This window comes from Amborella trichopoda, chromosome 8 (genome assembly GCF_054954075.1).
Source record: "Amborella trichopoda isolate Santa Cruz 75 chromosome 8, AtrichopodaSantaCruz75HAP2 v2.0, whole genome shotgun sequence".
In the NCBI taxonomy this organism is placed as follows: domain Eukaryota; kingdom Viridiplantae; phylum Streptophyta; class Magnoliopsida; order Amborellales; family Amborellaceae; genus Amborella; species Amborella trichopoda.
Window position 1 is genome coordinate 45734317 of NC_142343.1, and position 16731 is coordinate 45751047.

The 16731-nt window shown below is 38.7% G+C and overlaps 1 protein-coding gene across 19 annotated transcripts in view; it reads right to left on the minus strand.

Annotated features, from left to right (window-relative positions):
- LOC105420540 (uncharacterized) overlaps window positions 1–16731 on the minus strand; it is a 34534-nt gene that overhangs the window by 6234 nt on the left and 11569 nt on the right. For 4 of the 19 annotated variants that reach the window (XR_016060980.1, XM_088874129.1, XM_088874128.1 and 1 more), the window contains one exon: window positions 599–1025. The exons of 1 other annotated variant lie outside the window; for it this stretch is intronic. Coding sequence is in view for 15 of the 18 variants with exons in the window: in XM_088874129.1 (XP_088730255.1) it covers window positions 844–1025 (182 nt within the window). In the remaining 3 variants the exon portion in view is untranslated. Of the gene's footprint in view, window positions 1–598; window positions 1026–3501; window positions 3640–4849; window positions 4940–5065; window positions 5154–9610; window positions 9630–9801; window positions 9876–15281; window positions 16122–16731 lie in introns of those variants that run through there. 14 more of the 19 variants (XM_088874141.1, XM_088874144.1, XM_088874131.1 and 11 more) reach the window with 13 other exon arrangements.

Here is a 16731-nt window from a genome sequence, read left to right on the forward strand (position 1 = left end):
CCCCGTAGATCGGGCAGCCCATAATTGTTGGATGAGTGGTACACAACAGTAGTCCACCCCTCAGGATCATGAACCACAATAGGGTGGACAAGATTATGGTGATCTGGAGCATGATTCACCAAACAATGGTCCCTAATGGTGGACAGATAGATGTTTAAACAAGTTTGTTAAAAAAAAAAAAAAAGTTCATCACATGCCTCATTTGTCCATAAGCTTTTATGTTGTGTTATGTGAAAAATCTATTAAAAATAATATTCCATGAGGAAACTACCACAATTTCCCAATGTTAAAGAAAAGAATGGGTTCATGTATGACAAACATTCATGGTTAATACTAAGCGATGTTATAACACTTTGCTTGGGCCTTGGACTCGGCTCTTGCCTGAGCAAGTAACTCGACCAAGTACAAGGTAGAGTGGACTACAGATGATATAGATATGCAAAGGTCAGAAACCATCCAAGCATAGGCTCTCCATCTGTTACCAAATCAGATCCCAAATTCCCTCAAGCTCTTCTCAAGTTCTAGATAAGAAAAAAATAAAAAATCATCACATGCCTCATTTGTCCACAAGCCTCTACGCTGTTTTATGTGAAAAATCTATTAAAAATAATATTCATAAGTAAACTACCAAAATTTTCCAACGTTTTTTTTTTTATAATGTTAACCTTGTATTACTATAAAAAAAGTATACATCAGAAGGAGGGAAGAGAGGACCGAGAAAACCTTCGAGACAGGTTTCTCAGTCTAAAAACATCCAAAAAACCTATACAATCGATAACATTTTGCAGCTGCTGTTACCAAAAGAGAGGATACACAAAAAATTGGGCTTATAAGCTCGCCCTTTTACAAAAATGTACAACCAAACAAACTAGTGTCCTTGGAGATCTCGAAGGTCCAGTGCAAAAAAGGAGGTGGACCATTCATTGTCGTCCAAGTTTGGTCTCCGTCACGCGCCATCTTTAGTGAGAAGATCGGTGAACTCGTTCGACATCCGTCAAGTATGTCTCCAACAAACGTTGGTATGCCTGCAAAGGTGGTAAATTTCATCAAAAATTCAAGAAAGGTATCAGGGAGGGGTGGTGGTGCCTGCTGCCCATGAAAGACTGTTTTTGGCGTCTCCTTCCACCACTAAGGATTGACCCCATGAGGGATTAAAGAGTCTTAGGCCCACAAGAAGTGTCAAGGCTTCAGCGAATTGTGAGTCTCCATGTCCAACAAATTCTGAGTATGTCCAAAGAACGTTTCTGTTGTGGTCACGGAAAACTCCCCCTACTCCTGAAGGGCCTAGGTTTCCTAAAGAACAACCATCAAAGTTTAGCTTAATGGCTGTAACTGGAGGAGGTAACCAGTTGTGAGGTCTCCGAAGATTGAGATGCTGAATTCGGATAATATTGTCCCAATGCCTGAGGAAAGAATTCAGATAATATTGTCACAATGCCTGAGGAAAGAACTCGGAAGAATCCCACCAAAGATCTTATGGGTGGAGGCCCAAATGTTACAAGGAATGTAACCTTATGAAATAGCCCAGAAACATCATTTGTGTGCCCTTGAAAGACCCTATCATTTCTTTCAAGCCATAAAACCCATACTGTAGCAGCTAAAGCTGCCCTCCACAAGGTTATACCTGCTTTGATCCAAGGACCTCCAGAGTAATGAAGAAATAAGTCTTTTACCGAGTGTGGGAGGACCCAATGGAAACTAAACAATTGTAGGATCAGTGTCCAAAGCTCAAAAGCCATACTGCAATGCATGAAGAGGTGGGGGTTGGACGACTCCTCTGTCAAACACATTACACATCTGTTTGGGAGTGGCAGGCCTCTTTTTTGGATCTGATCAAGAGTTAGGGCACTATGAGAGCCAGCGATCCAATTGAAAAACTAAAGTTTAGGAGGAGCTATTGTGTTCCACACCTTGAGGAAGGGAGAGATGGGATTCAACGGGAAGGTAGGGGGCTGGGTAAGAAGCTTATAGAAAGATGCAACTGAAAACTTACCAGAAGAGGAAAGTGTCCATACCAAAGAGTCACTCCCTGATAAGCTAGGAACACCAAGTGAAGAGCAGCCGAAAGAGTGGAGAACTGTAAAATTTCCTCTTCGGATAAGTTCCTTCGAAAGGAAGGGTTCCAAGATATACGCCCCCCTACCAAGACCATATCATCTGCAATACCGAACTCTTTGTTGGAAGCAAGTTGATATTGGTCAGGAAAGAGATCCCTAAGGGGAGCATTTCCAATCCACAGATCAGACCACAAGCGAACTCTGTTCCCGTCTTTAGAATGGAAGCGAACCACTTTCTTGAACTGAGCAAGAGAGGACGCGAGGGATTTCCAAATTCCTGAAGCCCTACTCCGTGAGGGCTTTCCAAGATCCCAAGACTGGTCCGAAATTTTATATTTCTTTCGAAAAACCTGTGCCCAAAAGGAATTTGGTTGAGTGGCCAATCTCCACCACTACTTCCCTAAAAGGGTCTGATTATGCTTTCTTAGATCTCTGATACCCAGACCACCATGGGCTTTGGGCAGTCGGACTCTATCCCATGATATAAGGTGGTGTCTTGTTTTTTCAGCTTGCCTTGACCACAAAAAATTTCTCATCAATTGATCCAATCTCTTAGCCGCCGACACTGGCATATGGAAAATGGACATTAAGTAGACAGGGGAGTTGGCCAAAGTTGCCTTAACCAGCGTAGACTGACCGGCCAGAGAAAGGAATCTTTCTTTCCATCCAGCTAGACGCCTATCAACCCTATCTATGACATGTACCCAGTGTCTCTTTTTGGGTTTCCCGAAACCTAAAGGGATCCCCAAGTAGGTGGTAGGAAGGTCCTCTATTTTGCAGTCCCAAGAAGGAATCAGGGACTTTATTTCTTGAGGTGTGAGACCCACTCCCATCATCTTAGATTTTTCCATATTTACTTTGGAGCCAGTGGCATTCTCAAAGTATTTGAGGAAGATTCCGAGGTTCTCAATTTGCTAGTGGATCGCATCTAAGGAAACTAAGGTATCATCTGCATACTGCAAATGAGATACCCTAGGGCCTTGTGAGCTACAGAGACAAGCCGAGAGAAGTCCTTCTTGGTAGAGACGAGAGATCAACCTGCGGAAGACCTCGGCAACTATAGTAAAGAGAAAGGGAGAGAGTGGGTCCCCTTGACGGAGCCCCCTTGAAGCAGCAAAGAAACCTTTTGGGCTACCATTTATAAGGACTGAAAAGTGGGGGGTAGAAATACAGCCTCTTATCCACTTTCTCCATGGGGGGCCAAAGTTCATTCTTGCCATAATCTCATCCAGTAAATGCCAGTCGGTGGTCATAAGCTCTCTCCCAATCAATCTTGAAAATCAATCCTGGTTTCTTAGAGAGAAACCTAGAGTGAATAGACTCATGAGCAACCACCACACCATCCATGATCAACCTGTCTCGGATGAAGGCTGATTGGGATTGCGAAATGATGAGTCGAAGGACCTGCTTGAGTATAGAGGCCAGAACCTTGACTAGAATTTTGTATGAGGAGTTGAGTAAGCTAACAGGACGATAGTCCTTAAGCTCTTCAACACCTTCTTTCTTAGGGACAAGAGCTATAAAGGTCGCATTGCTAGCTTTGTTGAGGATCCCCCTATGAAAGAATTCATCAAAGAAACTCCTGAAATCAGGTACCAAAATTTCCCAATGTTAAAGAAATGAATGGGTTCATGTATGAATATTTACACCATGGCCATGTCTGTGTGTGTGACAGACATTCATGGTTAATACTAAGCAGTGTTATTCCACTTTGCTTGGGCCTTGGAATCAGCCCGAGTAACTCAGCCAAGTGCGAGGCTGAGTGGACTAGGCCTGTACATGACCCAAAGCCCCTTAAAAAAAAGATTTCTTTAAAATGCTAATAAATAAAATAAAATATTTAGACCCAAAACAAAACTAAAAACAACATGTAAGGAATCCAAATAAGTACAAAAGAATATAACAAATTGGATTACAAAATATGGTTTAGGGTTGGAGATTCCAAAAAAATCCAGAAAAAAAAAAAAAAAAAATAGGACATTTGACAATAAAAACTCACAAACCATTGTAAAGCATATCTAAATTACATATACATAAATTGATCTCACAAGTCTATATAATTCTTATGTTTTTTTCGTTCTTAATGTACCCTTGTTGTACCCTGGAACTAAGGTAGGCCAAAATCTGATAGAACCCATGCGATGAACTAGAAAGAAGAATTAACAGATGTAAAATTCATGTAACCATCAAATCCAGACAGTCCAAAAGAGGGGTCAGAAGAGACAAGAGAAATGCAATATAGGTGTTGTTAATACGAGTTGACTTTTGTTATGCATGGCATCTCTTCAGGGTGTGCATCCTTGTTGAGGCTTTGTTGAACCTCATATATAGTGCAAAAATTTCATATATTCACTTCCTGTGTTTCATGAATTAGTTTGAGTTTAGCTGGAATGCAACAAACCCAGTTGCATGGAGCAGTCTTACTCTCAAATCCCATAAATTTATCTCTAATACTTTATCTACAAAGAAAAGATGGCGATGAGAGATTAGGATGCATCTAAACTTGCTATGTGTACATAAGAGAATCGATATGTGCATTGCATGTTCTTTCTTTCTCAGTTGTAATTCAGGTTATTTCTTACAAGTATGGTAAGAATATCTTATCTTATAACTGACACTTGTAGGCTTAACTAGATTTGGTGAAAGTGAGGTAGGGTTAGAGGAAACAGAAGCACCTTCAGAAATTTGTTGGAATTCCAAATATCTGAGAAACTATTTACTATGACTGGCAACAGTAAAACTCAAGAGGTCATTGAGAATATTTAAGAATAGGGTTTTGTTTGTTTCCATACCCACACAACACAAATGGTCATGAGGTGAATGGGAGAATTACGAGGCAGCCTAATGTTGTCGATCTCGTAGAAGCAAGTCAGCGTTGCTCCCTGCACATACATTACCACCTAACGCTTAACACTCGATACTGATAAATAATAGAAAAAAGAAAGCAAAAACAAAGGAAAAACATTTTCTCTCACAACAAATATAATGAAACACAAATAAGAAATTACCACATCACTCGCAAGTGGAATGTTCAGTTCACAGACGCGTCATTGGACAAGGCTTCTCTCCCTCCACTACTTCACGCTTAAACCCCTCCTGAAATCCATTTTGAACCAATTAAAAAATCAACCAATACAAACACTCACCAATCACATTTCTCCCATTTTTAACCAAAACAATTCCTCAAAAATCCTCTCTTTCTCTCTCTCTCCTTCTCTCTTCTGTACTTTACGTGAACTGAAAATCACAGTTACTTTTATGAGAATCTCTGAGATTCTGATTACCATTAACCTCCCTCGTGCCTCAACTCAATCCAAATACCTCCAAATCCCAGCGTTAATATCAGATATATACCAATGCAAAGCGATTGGTAATAATATCTGAGAAAGTGCATGTCCGAAACTAGATTTGGCGGGGTTATGTCTCCCCCACTGACTAACCCAAAAAAAAATATTGGAGGGTTAGTCCGACATTCTTACCGGCTTATCATTTCCATGGAGTTCGCATTCCCTGTAACATATCCTATAGCATTTCCATCACAGTGAGCTTCTCTATCTGCTCTCTCTCATTTAAATAAAAATAGTGCAGAAAAAAGGGAAACGAGATTCTTCTCTTTGTTTTTAAAACTTTAAGGCTCTGTTTGACATAACAGAATCTGAATATTCATATTTTTAGAAATATGAATAGCCATTACCAATTTTCCATATATATGAATTATTATTCTGAATATGCATTTTTCTGTGCATGTTTGACTGTCCACCTCTATCTTAAAATTTTGTCACATTACTGTCCACCTCTATCTTAAAATTTTGTCACATTACTGTAAAGAGAAGAGAGAGAAAAAGAAGTAGAGAGAGGAAGAGAGGAGTAATGTAGCTAATTACAGGTTCGAAAACAGAGAAACAACATAAAGACCCATAGCATATAGTAGCCAATCAATCATTTTATTTTTCAGGGAGTATAAATAATGCTACACAATTTAGTCTAGAGAGAAATATTAATTTAGAAAGAGGGAAACAATAAAAAATCTTGTCCCATTTACAGTACCCATTGAAATTTTTGGATAGAGAGAGGAGAGAGTACCCATTCCAACTTCCTTCACCCCCAAGCCTCCCTCCAATGGGAGAGAGAGCAATTGAATGAATGAGCCGAATTGAATGAGCCGAGTATCCCTCTCTTTTCTGATCATCTATCGCCCTCCTCTTTCTTTCATCTCTTCTTCCCCACTCCCCAAATCTCTCCATCTCCGTTCTCTTTCAATTTTCGAGACTCTTGCCCCATTTCCCGAAATCTCGTCAGCTCCCTTCTCTTTCCATTTTCTGAATTCTTCGCCCCCTTATGCCAACTACCCACACTAATCTCTCATCCTGACTTTCATTCTCACCCTCCATAGATCCACACATTTTGCAAACCATTTCTATCTCAACAATATAAAACTTCAAATTTTTAGAAGTTTAGGGCTTCCATATCCCAATTCTTTGCTTCATAATCTGAACTGTTATAAGGCATCTCTTTCCCCCTAATTTTCTCGCTCTCAAATAGGCTGTTTATTACCTCTTTCTTCATAGCCAAGCTCACGAGCCGAGCCAAGCCATAAAGCGAAAAGAGGAGTAGATAAAAATTAAAATAAATATAAAAATACAAAAAATATTTAAATATATAACAATAGATGCAGTTAGCATGCAGTCAAGCCTGCACATGTAGAAATGTAAGCGCCTTAATAAATTTATTTTTAAATAGAATTAGATCCTAAGTTGTAGAGAATATGTAATCTTTAACATGGGATCATGAATATGAAAAAATAAATAAAATTAGAAAATTAGAAATAATAATTCTATTAAGAAAACATTTGGATCGTTAGTTTCAATTGTTTTAAAATGGACCACCTATTTGCCTCCATCTTTATACCTCTGTAGCCGAATAAATCGCCATTAAAAGCCTTGCCGCTTGGTTTTTTGATTTCCGCTCTCATATATTCATGTGTTTATGAACTCATATTTTTGCACTCTTGGGAGTGTGGTTCTAATAGAGTGAAACCAAGCATTAAAGTAATGGGTGTCACATCCATAGGTGAAAGATGTTGTGCGAGGAAGGCTCTATGGATAATTGATCCCATAAGTTACTTTTATCTTAGATCATAAAGATGGATTTGATCTTGATCCCTGATGCCTTAGATCAATAGCATATGAGAGGCTTTTATCCAAGCCACTCATTCATATCTTATCACCAGTATCAATGGAGGAGCTTTTGACACCCTTCACTCCTTAAAACCTAGGTTTATAGTCATTTTACCTGGAAGCCCTTAGCTCCATGTTTTATTTCCCATTAAGTCCAGATTCATGTTTACATTTATGCCCATGGTTTTTAAATAATTTGTGAGAGTAAATAAAATACAAGAACATAGACATAAAGGTAATATGGGATATCCACACAAGTGAATAAAATATCTTATGACACAACCAATAGGATTTTAACAACACTAAAGTTTCACATGGGTCAAGCCCATAAGGTGGTGCCATATAAGATATACCCACATGCTACAAAAACATATGTGGATAATAATATGAATTAAATTAATTCTCAAAATCCCATGATTTCACACATGCCAAACTTGGCACATATGAGCAAGAAAAAAACATGCGACTTAAATCAAACTGAAGTCATAACAATATATAACAAGATAACATGTTATAACATAATGCCAACAAAAGAATTAATGACAAATAGGTCCCCACATGGATATGATGTCAGCACGATGTCATCCACGAGTGGGGAGGTGGGGGTGCCACATGGCATCCCTATGGCCACTTGGGATCCATGTGGCATCCCCATAGGATGTCCTTGTTTGGTATTTACGTCAAACAAATTTGAAAATCACATTTTTTATTGTTTAAAACATTTGAAAAATTCTCCAAAAATCCCAAAAAAATTCTCTAAATGATTTCTCAACATTATTACACAATTTCTCATCAATATAAAATATTTTCTCATCAATTTTAGATTAATTTGAGCCAAAGGTAAATGAGATCTCTTGACTTATAACACCAGTCAGAGTCTTCCATTGGGCTAACCCAAATGACGTTCCACCGGTGTCTCAAGCCGGCCCAATGAACCTATGCTCCATAGTCTATGGCAAGGAAACATAATTGCTAACATCAAATTCACCGAGCCAGAGCTTCCCATCACCGGGGGTTCAATGGATTACTGGAGCACCCCTGTGGGGCACGTTCTTATTCAAATACAGGGGTCCTCTCAAAGCACATGTGCACTAGCTCTTCTAAGTCGGATAATACTATAGAAGAGGGGCTTCTCCAAACGACTGTGGGGTGCACATGCCATAGAAAGGTCTCGTGCCAGTATATGGGCTCATGTCCTATGAGCCGACCATTCCATACAGGGCGAATACTCTTTTAAATACTCGTGTTCTATTATTCTCGATTGGATTCTCAAAGCCGTGGCTTATCACATCAACTATGAGCCATTCTAATCAATATACTCATGACTGGGAGGTGACCCTCACACCTCCCCGAGAGTTCACACTCTCAAAACGTATACTCTCAATGCCTCAAATACTCGGGGTATATGAATCTAGGCCCCAGTGCGCCAAGCATCCAGATTCAGTCTCTCTCTAACTCGCACTAAGCGTAAGACTATTGGCTTTAAGGCCTTGAAAGGCCACATAACCAACAATAACATAGTCTCGTATGGAATGACAAGCCTAAATAGAACTTTGAGGATTGATATTATCTAAAGTGGTAAGATAGGAGTAATTGCAGATGAGCCATCAGTTTTATAAAGTTTGATACTGCCATTGTGATCTAGAAAATTTGGAAAGCCATCAAGAGTTTTAAAAGAACTAACAGAACCAAGACCAGTTCTCAATAACTTGTTAAATACATTTTTCAGAAGATAAATACAGTGGCTGATGAGTTGGCTAACTCGGAATTAGATGCATCTAGGAATAAGCCACAACTATATGAAACCATAGTTCGTAGTCCTTTTTTCTCCATGAAGAAACATTCCATATAGTCAAGTATCTTTATTAACAAAAAAAAAATATATATATATATATATAAATAAAAAACCACTAAATGGCAGAAGCTTGTCACTTAGAAAAGGTACAATCCTTGAAAGTTCACAAGTATGTTGCTAGTCTAGAAACTTAACAAATACTACTCTGAAATTGATAGATACCATACTTATGTTTCTAACAACCCAATTTTGAATGACAATTACATTTGATTTGGATAAAAAACAAGGAAGAATAAAGGTTCCATCTCCCATCTCAGAAAATAACATATCCTCTTAATACCATGAGCCCTATATTTGCACAAGTTCACATGTTGATGCTCTATTTCTCACTGCATGCCAGAAAAGAATTATAAAAAGAGAATATATCCTAAGGTTAATATGCATTACTGAGAAAAGCTTCATGCATCTCCTAGTTTTATGTTCAATCTTCTTCAAAAAACTTGACTATTTTCACTTTAGACTCCCTTGTTTAAGATGATAAGCCTTCTAACACATATTGACGTCCAGCAGCAAGCCACACTCATGAGCATGCATATAATCCTACACATCCCATGGCAACAAATGTTCATAACTTCACATGGTTTGGTCCAGCAATACCATGGTTAGTGCATTAGAATATTGAAGCATACAAAGTATCCATTTGGTTTAAACACTAAATATTAACTGCAGCTCATCTTCATTTCACAGGGAAAGCAAGGAGATGAGAACTTACCCCAATACTCCATCTTCACCGTAAAATTTGATACATTATTTCATGAACCAAAAGTTTCAAAATCAATTGAGCTGCTGCGCAACAAGGTGAGGTCTTGTAAGCCCAGCGGGATATGAAAAGCCATTAGTTAACATTAAAGAAATTTCAAGCTATACTTGTGTCTATTTGAAGCAGTCATTCCAGAAGCATTAACAAGATATTTGGTCATGATTTATAGTTCCGTCTTTTTTTTTCCCCTTTTTGATCTGTTTTTTTTTTTTGGTAAGTGTTAACATTTATATTACTGAAATAAGATTACAAGAGAGACAATAAGACGAAAGGCCCCTGCATGGCCGGGAGTTTTTTGAATGAGTAAAGTGGGTGTTTTCTTCATGTTTGCAGTATCAAAGAACCATGCACAAAAAATAACTGCACCAAATCTACGACATAATGCTCAAAATGTGGACCAACATTCCAATACTAAAAGTGACCAGCTCCCACCCCATTAGAAGCTCGCTTCAGTATTCCATTAATTGCGTTTTCAATAGAAGGAAGGCATTTAGCAGTTTCCATTAAAATATAGGAAACGAACAGAAATCCAATATTCCAAGTATAAGAAGCACAAAAGAAATGAGATACAAAATATAAAGTATTACAAAAGCTCTATATAGGCAACGGTCAAACATGTACATGTAATATGAAGAACAGTGTAATTCATATGGCATGAGTGCATCGAAAGCCTAATAAATCGCCTTTAAAGCCGCTTGGGTTTTTGATTTCCGCTCTCAGATATTCATATGTGTTTAGGTACGCATATTTTTGCAGCCCTGGGAGTATGGCTCTAATTGAGTGAAAGCAACCATTAGAGTAATGGACGCCACATCCATGGGTGAAAGATGTGTGAGGAAGGCTCTATGGATAAAACATGCTATGTGATATGTGCTACTTGGAAGGAAAAGATCATCACGGAAGGTGTACTCTAATTGGATGAAAAAGGCCATTAGAGTAGGGCTTTACTTGGATGAAACAACCTACTAGAGCTGGTTGGAGCTGATTCTAGCTAGGACATAGGGGGCTCCATAACTCTCGCCTTGGCATGTGAAAAGGCATTGACTTGGAGGATCCAAGGTGGTGGATGTGTATAGTCCATGTAATACGCACAGCCAAAGAGGATCCAAGGTGGTGGATGCTGAGCCAGGAGGAAACCAAGACTCTATTGAGCAAAGCGAGACAAGAGGAAACCAACCTAATTGTTCAATGAGACGGTGGCTTGTAAAGGCGAGTACCTAAAAGCCTCTGCATAGCATCCTACGCAGCACGCAAGCATGACAATGACATTGGACCAAAATGGGAAAGAAAGGCGTACTTGGTTCTTCTTTTGCATGTAGTTGGACTCCCCTTGCACTGAAGAAAGAGATCAGGACACTCCTATGCAGTTCTTGATCTTTGTGACCACAAACTTGTCCTTGGAGTGGCCACGTAGGATCTATAGCTATCCATGGTCCCTCTATGTCTTGGTTATCATTGATAGGCTAACCACGAGCCCATTGCATGGGAGACATGTGGATCGTGGATTTGTTGGGTTGGCTTGATGTCCAAAGTGCGGTCATAGGGTGGTCATGGAAATTTTAGATGACGATCTGGTACCATTGCTAGATAAAATTAATAGAACAAATTTTTGTGTTAAAAAAAAAAAAAAAAAAAAAAAGAAGAAGATATGTATGGTTCCATGATAGGGTGGTGATGTACTTGAATTAGATCCTCCAATTATAAAACCTAATGCCAATGGCCAAGCTAGAAGAATATTAGAAAAATGGCTAGAAGATGTCAAAGTAGATAGGACAATAATGTCAAGCTTCATGGAGGGGAATTTGATTAGAGTTGTAGCGGACTGCATCGCTAAAAATATGATCGGTGCCATGCCTTAAAAATATGAGATTAACTCTAAGACCCAAGTTCAACTCCAACTAGAAAAGTACAATTCTTGAAGGGTGAAAGAAATAGACTTGGTCACCGAGCATGTTAATAAAAATGAATGTCCTCGTAAAAGACACATTCGGGAAAACAATCCCAGACCACATACCAGCCTCTATTGTCCTAAACAGTCTAACGCCATCATGGGAGCACACTATGTTGGGTATTAGTGGACTTATTGGCTTTGCACCCTTTGCGCAGCATTTCCTCCAAATATGCTAAAACCTTCAATTGCCCTTCCAGTGCTAGAAAACCCTTTGATCAACCTATTGTAAGTGAAAAACTAACACACGCTTTGTCGAGTATATCATCCCATAATCTCCCTGCCTCTCACAACTCCCCATTCTATTATATGTCAATGTACTTGGATAAAACCCTTTCTCAAACTCATCAACGAGCTTCCTCATCGCATTAAGTTTACCACCTTTACAAAGACAATATATGAAAGTACTATATATAGCATTATCGGGGTGCATTTCCTCTTTAAGAGCTTCTTCCATAGCAAACAAGCCTCATCAACCTTGCCTTCTTGACAAATAAGATAAAAAAATTTGCAACACGATGGTATAAACTTCTTCTCAAGCATTTCATTCAAAAGGCTTAAAGCCTCGCTTGGTCGCCCCTCTTTATGGTAAGATTAATAACTACGCCATACGTGACATCATTTGGAAGAGCCCAATTGTCCTCCATGTCACTATGAGCTTAACAGCCTCCATTAATTTCCCTAAACCATCAATTATGACTGTGTAAGGTGAACGGTCAGGGACCCAAACTCTGCTTATAATCTCATCCAAAAATCCTTTTTACTCCACAAAATCCACTCATAACTGTAAGTCACAGCTTATAGAGTTGCAGTATTTGGAAAAAAATAGCTTGGCATCTCCTCCAAAACCTAGAAAGCTGATTTCAAATCGTTCATTTAACACAAGGCCTTAATTAGGATATTGCAGGTAAAAACAATTGGAAATATCCCAAATTTCCTTCAATTCCTATACAATACATATAATTAACCAAATAAAGCTTTTTGGTCTAAATCATTGCATTCAAAAGAGTATAAAAAGATCTGAATCATTGCGTTCAAAAGAGCATTAAAAGACCTGACTTGTTTATCCCAAACTCATTCATCTTGAAAAAGGACTGAAGGCCAACTTGGGCTTGTTTGCAAAGCCATAGTTTGGAATCACATCTATGAATGTTACTTCACTGAAAAAATTCTGGAATCCTTTAACTCTTTGAGTATAATTTCCATGGAATTCAAATCCCTAGCCATGTCTAATTTCTCTATGATCGTATGATAAGTATCATGATTATGAAAGAAATTGGGGTGATATTTAACAACATGGTCAAAGAATTGTAAAGATAGGTCCTAGTGACTGAAATTGAAAGCTTCGGGTATTGTGTGCCTACCTTCTGGATGGTGTTTTTTTGGCTAAACACTGCCTCATTATCATGTCAGATTGGTCACTGAACAATTTATTGAAAATTTGTTTTTTAGTACCATGAAACAAGGTGTCGTCTTTCGGTTGATAAATTTCTACTGGAAATGCAATTTCATGTGTAGTCTTGAAAAAGAGAAAAGAAGTTAGTAAAACTTGGTCCCCATGATCGGAATAGATACATAGAATATGATGCCATAATAGGGAATCTTTTATGAAAATGAAAGCATTTAGATGTGTGCTGAAAATTCAGTGGAAAACTCTGACGAATACTTCAAATGTATTAGCCTGAGAAATGCATGAAAAATCATGGGGTGCACGTGCAAAATGCTTGGCAAGCTTGGAGGAGATATTGGAGATACATAGGTAAGTGTGGTAATGCTTGGTAGTGCTGAGAGGTGACATGACGACGATGCATTCCACTTAATTTTGTGTGGCAGCATCATGCTGGTTTCTGAAGCATTTATTTTGGGGAGTTGAGTTCCTTCATATTATCAAATTTTAGTCATTTTCACTTGATAAGCAATCATCCATCTTGGTATCAGTTTTACTTGTTGCAGTAGGTAAAACAAAGAAACCAGAACAGTGGTCGTCTCCTACTCTTCCCTGAAATTGGTTGGAATTTTCAAACAAGTGGTTAAATTGTTAGCTAACAACTATAAACTTCTTAGCATGTTGTATATGAAGATTGCCTGCGACCGCTTCCTATTGTGATGCTATGTTTACCACCCGAAGGACTGACACGCCACTCTCTAAATATCTATCTTCTTCTCTCTCCAAACTTTAGGGCTTAGGAAGTAAAACTAAGCCAAGGGGTGGCATGCCCAAGCCACATACCCTAGCCCTAGGTCTTGGCCTCATGTTCATGTGTTGAGCCTTGGCCAAACATATATTATGTTATGCTCTCTACTGGTTTTTTCCTAGGCATCCCAAATTTGTGAGACAAGTTCTTGGACTTAGATCTCATGTGCTATTGGTGGAGGAGACCCGATGTGGGGTATGCTAAGTCCTTGGGGGTAACCTAAGGCAATGTATAAGGTATTCTCTTAGTTTATGTTCTTTTGATTCTATTGCATCTTTATTTCCAGATCTGTATTTGGAACGTATTTTAATTTTAATGGCAATCAAGTGAGAGTTCTTGGCAATTTTATTTGATTCATGTTGTATACGAACATTTGTGAGTGATTCGGGTGGCAATACAATAAGAAAAAATAGAAGCATTTTAATTGGGCATGTAGGGCTCCGGCAAAGGGATTACAGGTTACCACAGTTACCCTTCTCTTTTAATGATGTCTCTATTAAAAAAAAAAAAACCAAGGAGAACATTTTTAAGTATTTAAAAACAAAGAAAACAATGGTAAGATAGAAATAATTGCAGATGAGCCATCCGTTTTATAAAGTTCGATACTGCTACTGTGATCTAGAAAATTTGGAAAGCCATCAATAGTTTTAAAAGAATTAGGAAGAACTAACAGAACCAAGACCAGTTCTCAATAACTTGTTTAATACATTTTTCAGAAGGTAAATACACTGGCAAATGAGTTGGCTAACTCGGAATCGGATGCATCTAGGAATAAGTCACAGCTATATGAAACCATAGTTCGTAATCTTTTTTTCTCCATGAAGAAACATTCCTTATAGTCAAGTATCTTTATTACCAAAAAAATAAAAGAATAAAAAACCACTAAATGGCAGAGGCTTGTCAATTATAAAAGGTACAATCCCTGAAAGTTCACAGATATGTTGCCAGTCTAGAAACATAACAAATAATACTCTGAAATTGATAGATACCACCCTTATGTTTCCAAACCAACCCAATTCTGAATGACAATTACATATGATTTGGATAAAAAACAAGGAAGAATAAAGGTTCCATCTCCCATCTTAGAAAATAACATGTCCTCTTAATACCAGTGAGCCCTATATTTGCACAAGTTCACATGTTGATGCTGCATTTCTCATTGCATGCAAGAAAAGAATTATAAACAGAGAATATATTTTAGATGACATGCAAAATGAGGTGTGTCAAAAGAGTGACAGGAACCAGGGTTAATCAAGATTTTAGCTTCCTCCCAGAAACAAATAGCGTACCTCTGATCACCGAGGTAGATGCCTTGGCCTCCTGCTTCGTAAGTGCAAATACCCGACCTTGAGTCTTTGGTCGATTCTCCGGCATTACCATGGGGCAGTCCTTGATCTAGTGGTCAGGCTTTCCACACCTAAGACATGTTTTTTATTTCTTATAGCACTCTGCCGCAAAGTGGTTGCTCCCTTCACAATATGAGTAGGTCGGGCGCCGATTCTCCCTCACATCGCTCAAAAAGATCTTTTGAGCTTTCATGTTCCCCTGACTAGGCCTTCCCCTAACATCTCTCCTCGGAGGCAGCCGAGTCTTCCTCCCAAAATTCCTGGATGATGCGGACCTTACTATCCTTCTTTCCTCAACTGAAATTCCTTGCAATCTTTGTCAATCTTCATAGCGAGGTCTACCAAAGGGGAGAATGACTTAAGGTTGGCTGATATTACTCTTCCTCTGATATCTGGCTGGAGGCCCCTTCAAACTAGCTTGCCTTGTGTGCCTCTGTATTGATGATGTAAGGCGCGTACCGAGAGGGTTCTGCAAACTTGGCTGCATATTATTCTACTGTCAGCCTCCCTTATTGCAGCTCAATAAATTCAACTTCTTTCCTCTCCCAGACAGAATCAGGGAAATATTATTTTTCAAATGCTACTTGGAAATTCTCCCATGTCGCCTCAGTCCCTGTCTCCATCCAAGACTGTTTTACCGAACTCCACCAATGTTCGGTCTCCCCATCCAACATAAAGGTTCCCAATCTGACCTTCTGCTCATCGGAGCAGTGTAAATGGCTTCTCTTCTCTCTCTATCTCTCTTTATGTTATTTAGGAGTTTGGGTTGTCATTTGGGTTCCTCTGGATTACAGAAACAATAAGAACTCCTAATATTTAGTATTTTAGTGATATAGTAAAGAGCAAAGAGAGAAACTAATGAGCCAAAGCTGCTGCCTATGTACCTGGGGAAGGCCCAATTAAGAGAGAGAAAGTCAAAGTTCTAGCCTAAACAGAAAAATAACCCCCCATGCTCAAAGTGGCAGAAGGTGTTGGGAATTTCCTCCTCTCTCAAATCCTCAAGATCACCAAATATGCCATAGCCGGCAAGCTAAGGATGCAGTCGCATTATTAATGAATGACGACACAATCACACCTTCTCAATCGCATGCCATCACGCAATATCATATCATGGAATGCCATGTTATCAGCATACATACATCATGGCTATATCAGAGAGGCATTCTCTCTCTTCGACGCCATGCTCATCGGAGACGCATACTCATGGACCGTGATAATCAAAGACTTGAAAAAACACATATTACGATCATATAAAATCTGAATATATGAGAAGCAAGGCAATGTCTTTATTCAAAATTTTAAATATTATAATATTTATATCCTGTTTATCAACCAAACCCGAAATAATTGTGAATATATCAAATTAACATGCAAACATACATGGAGGAAGGCA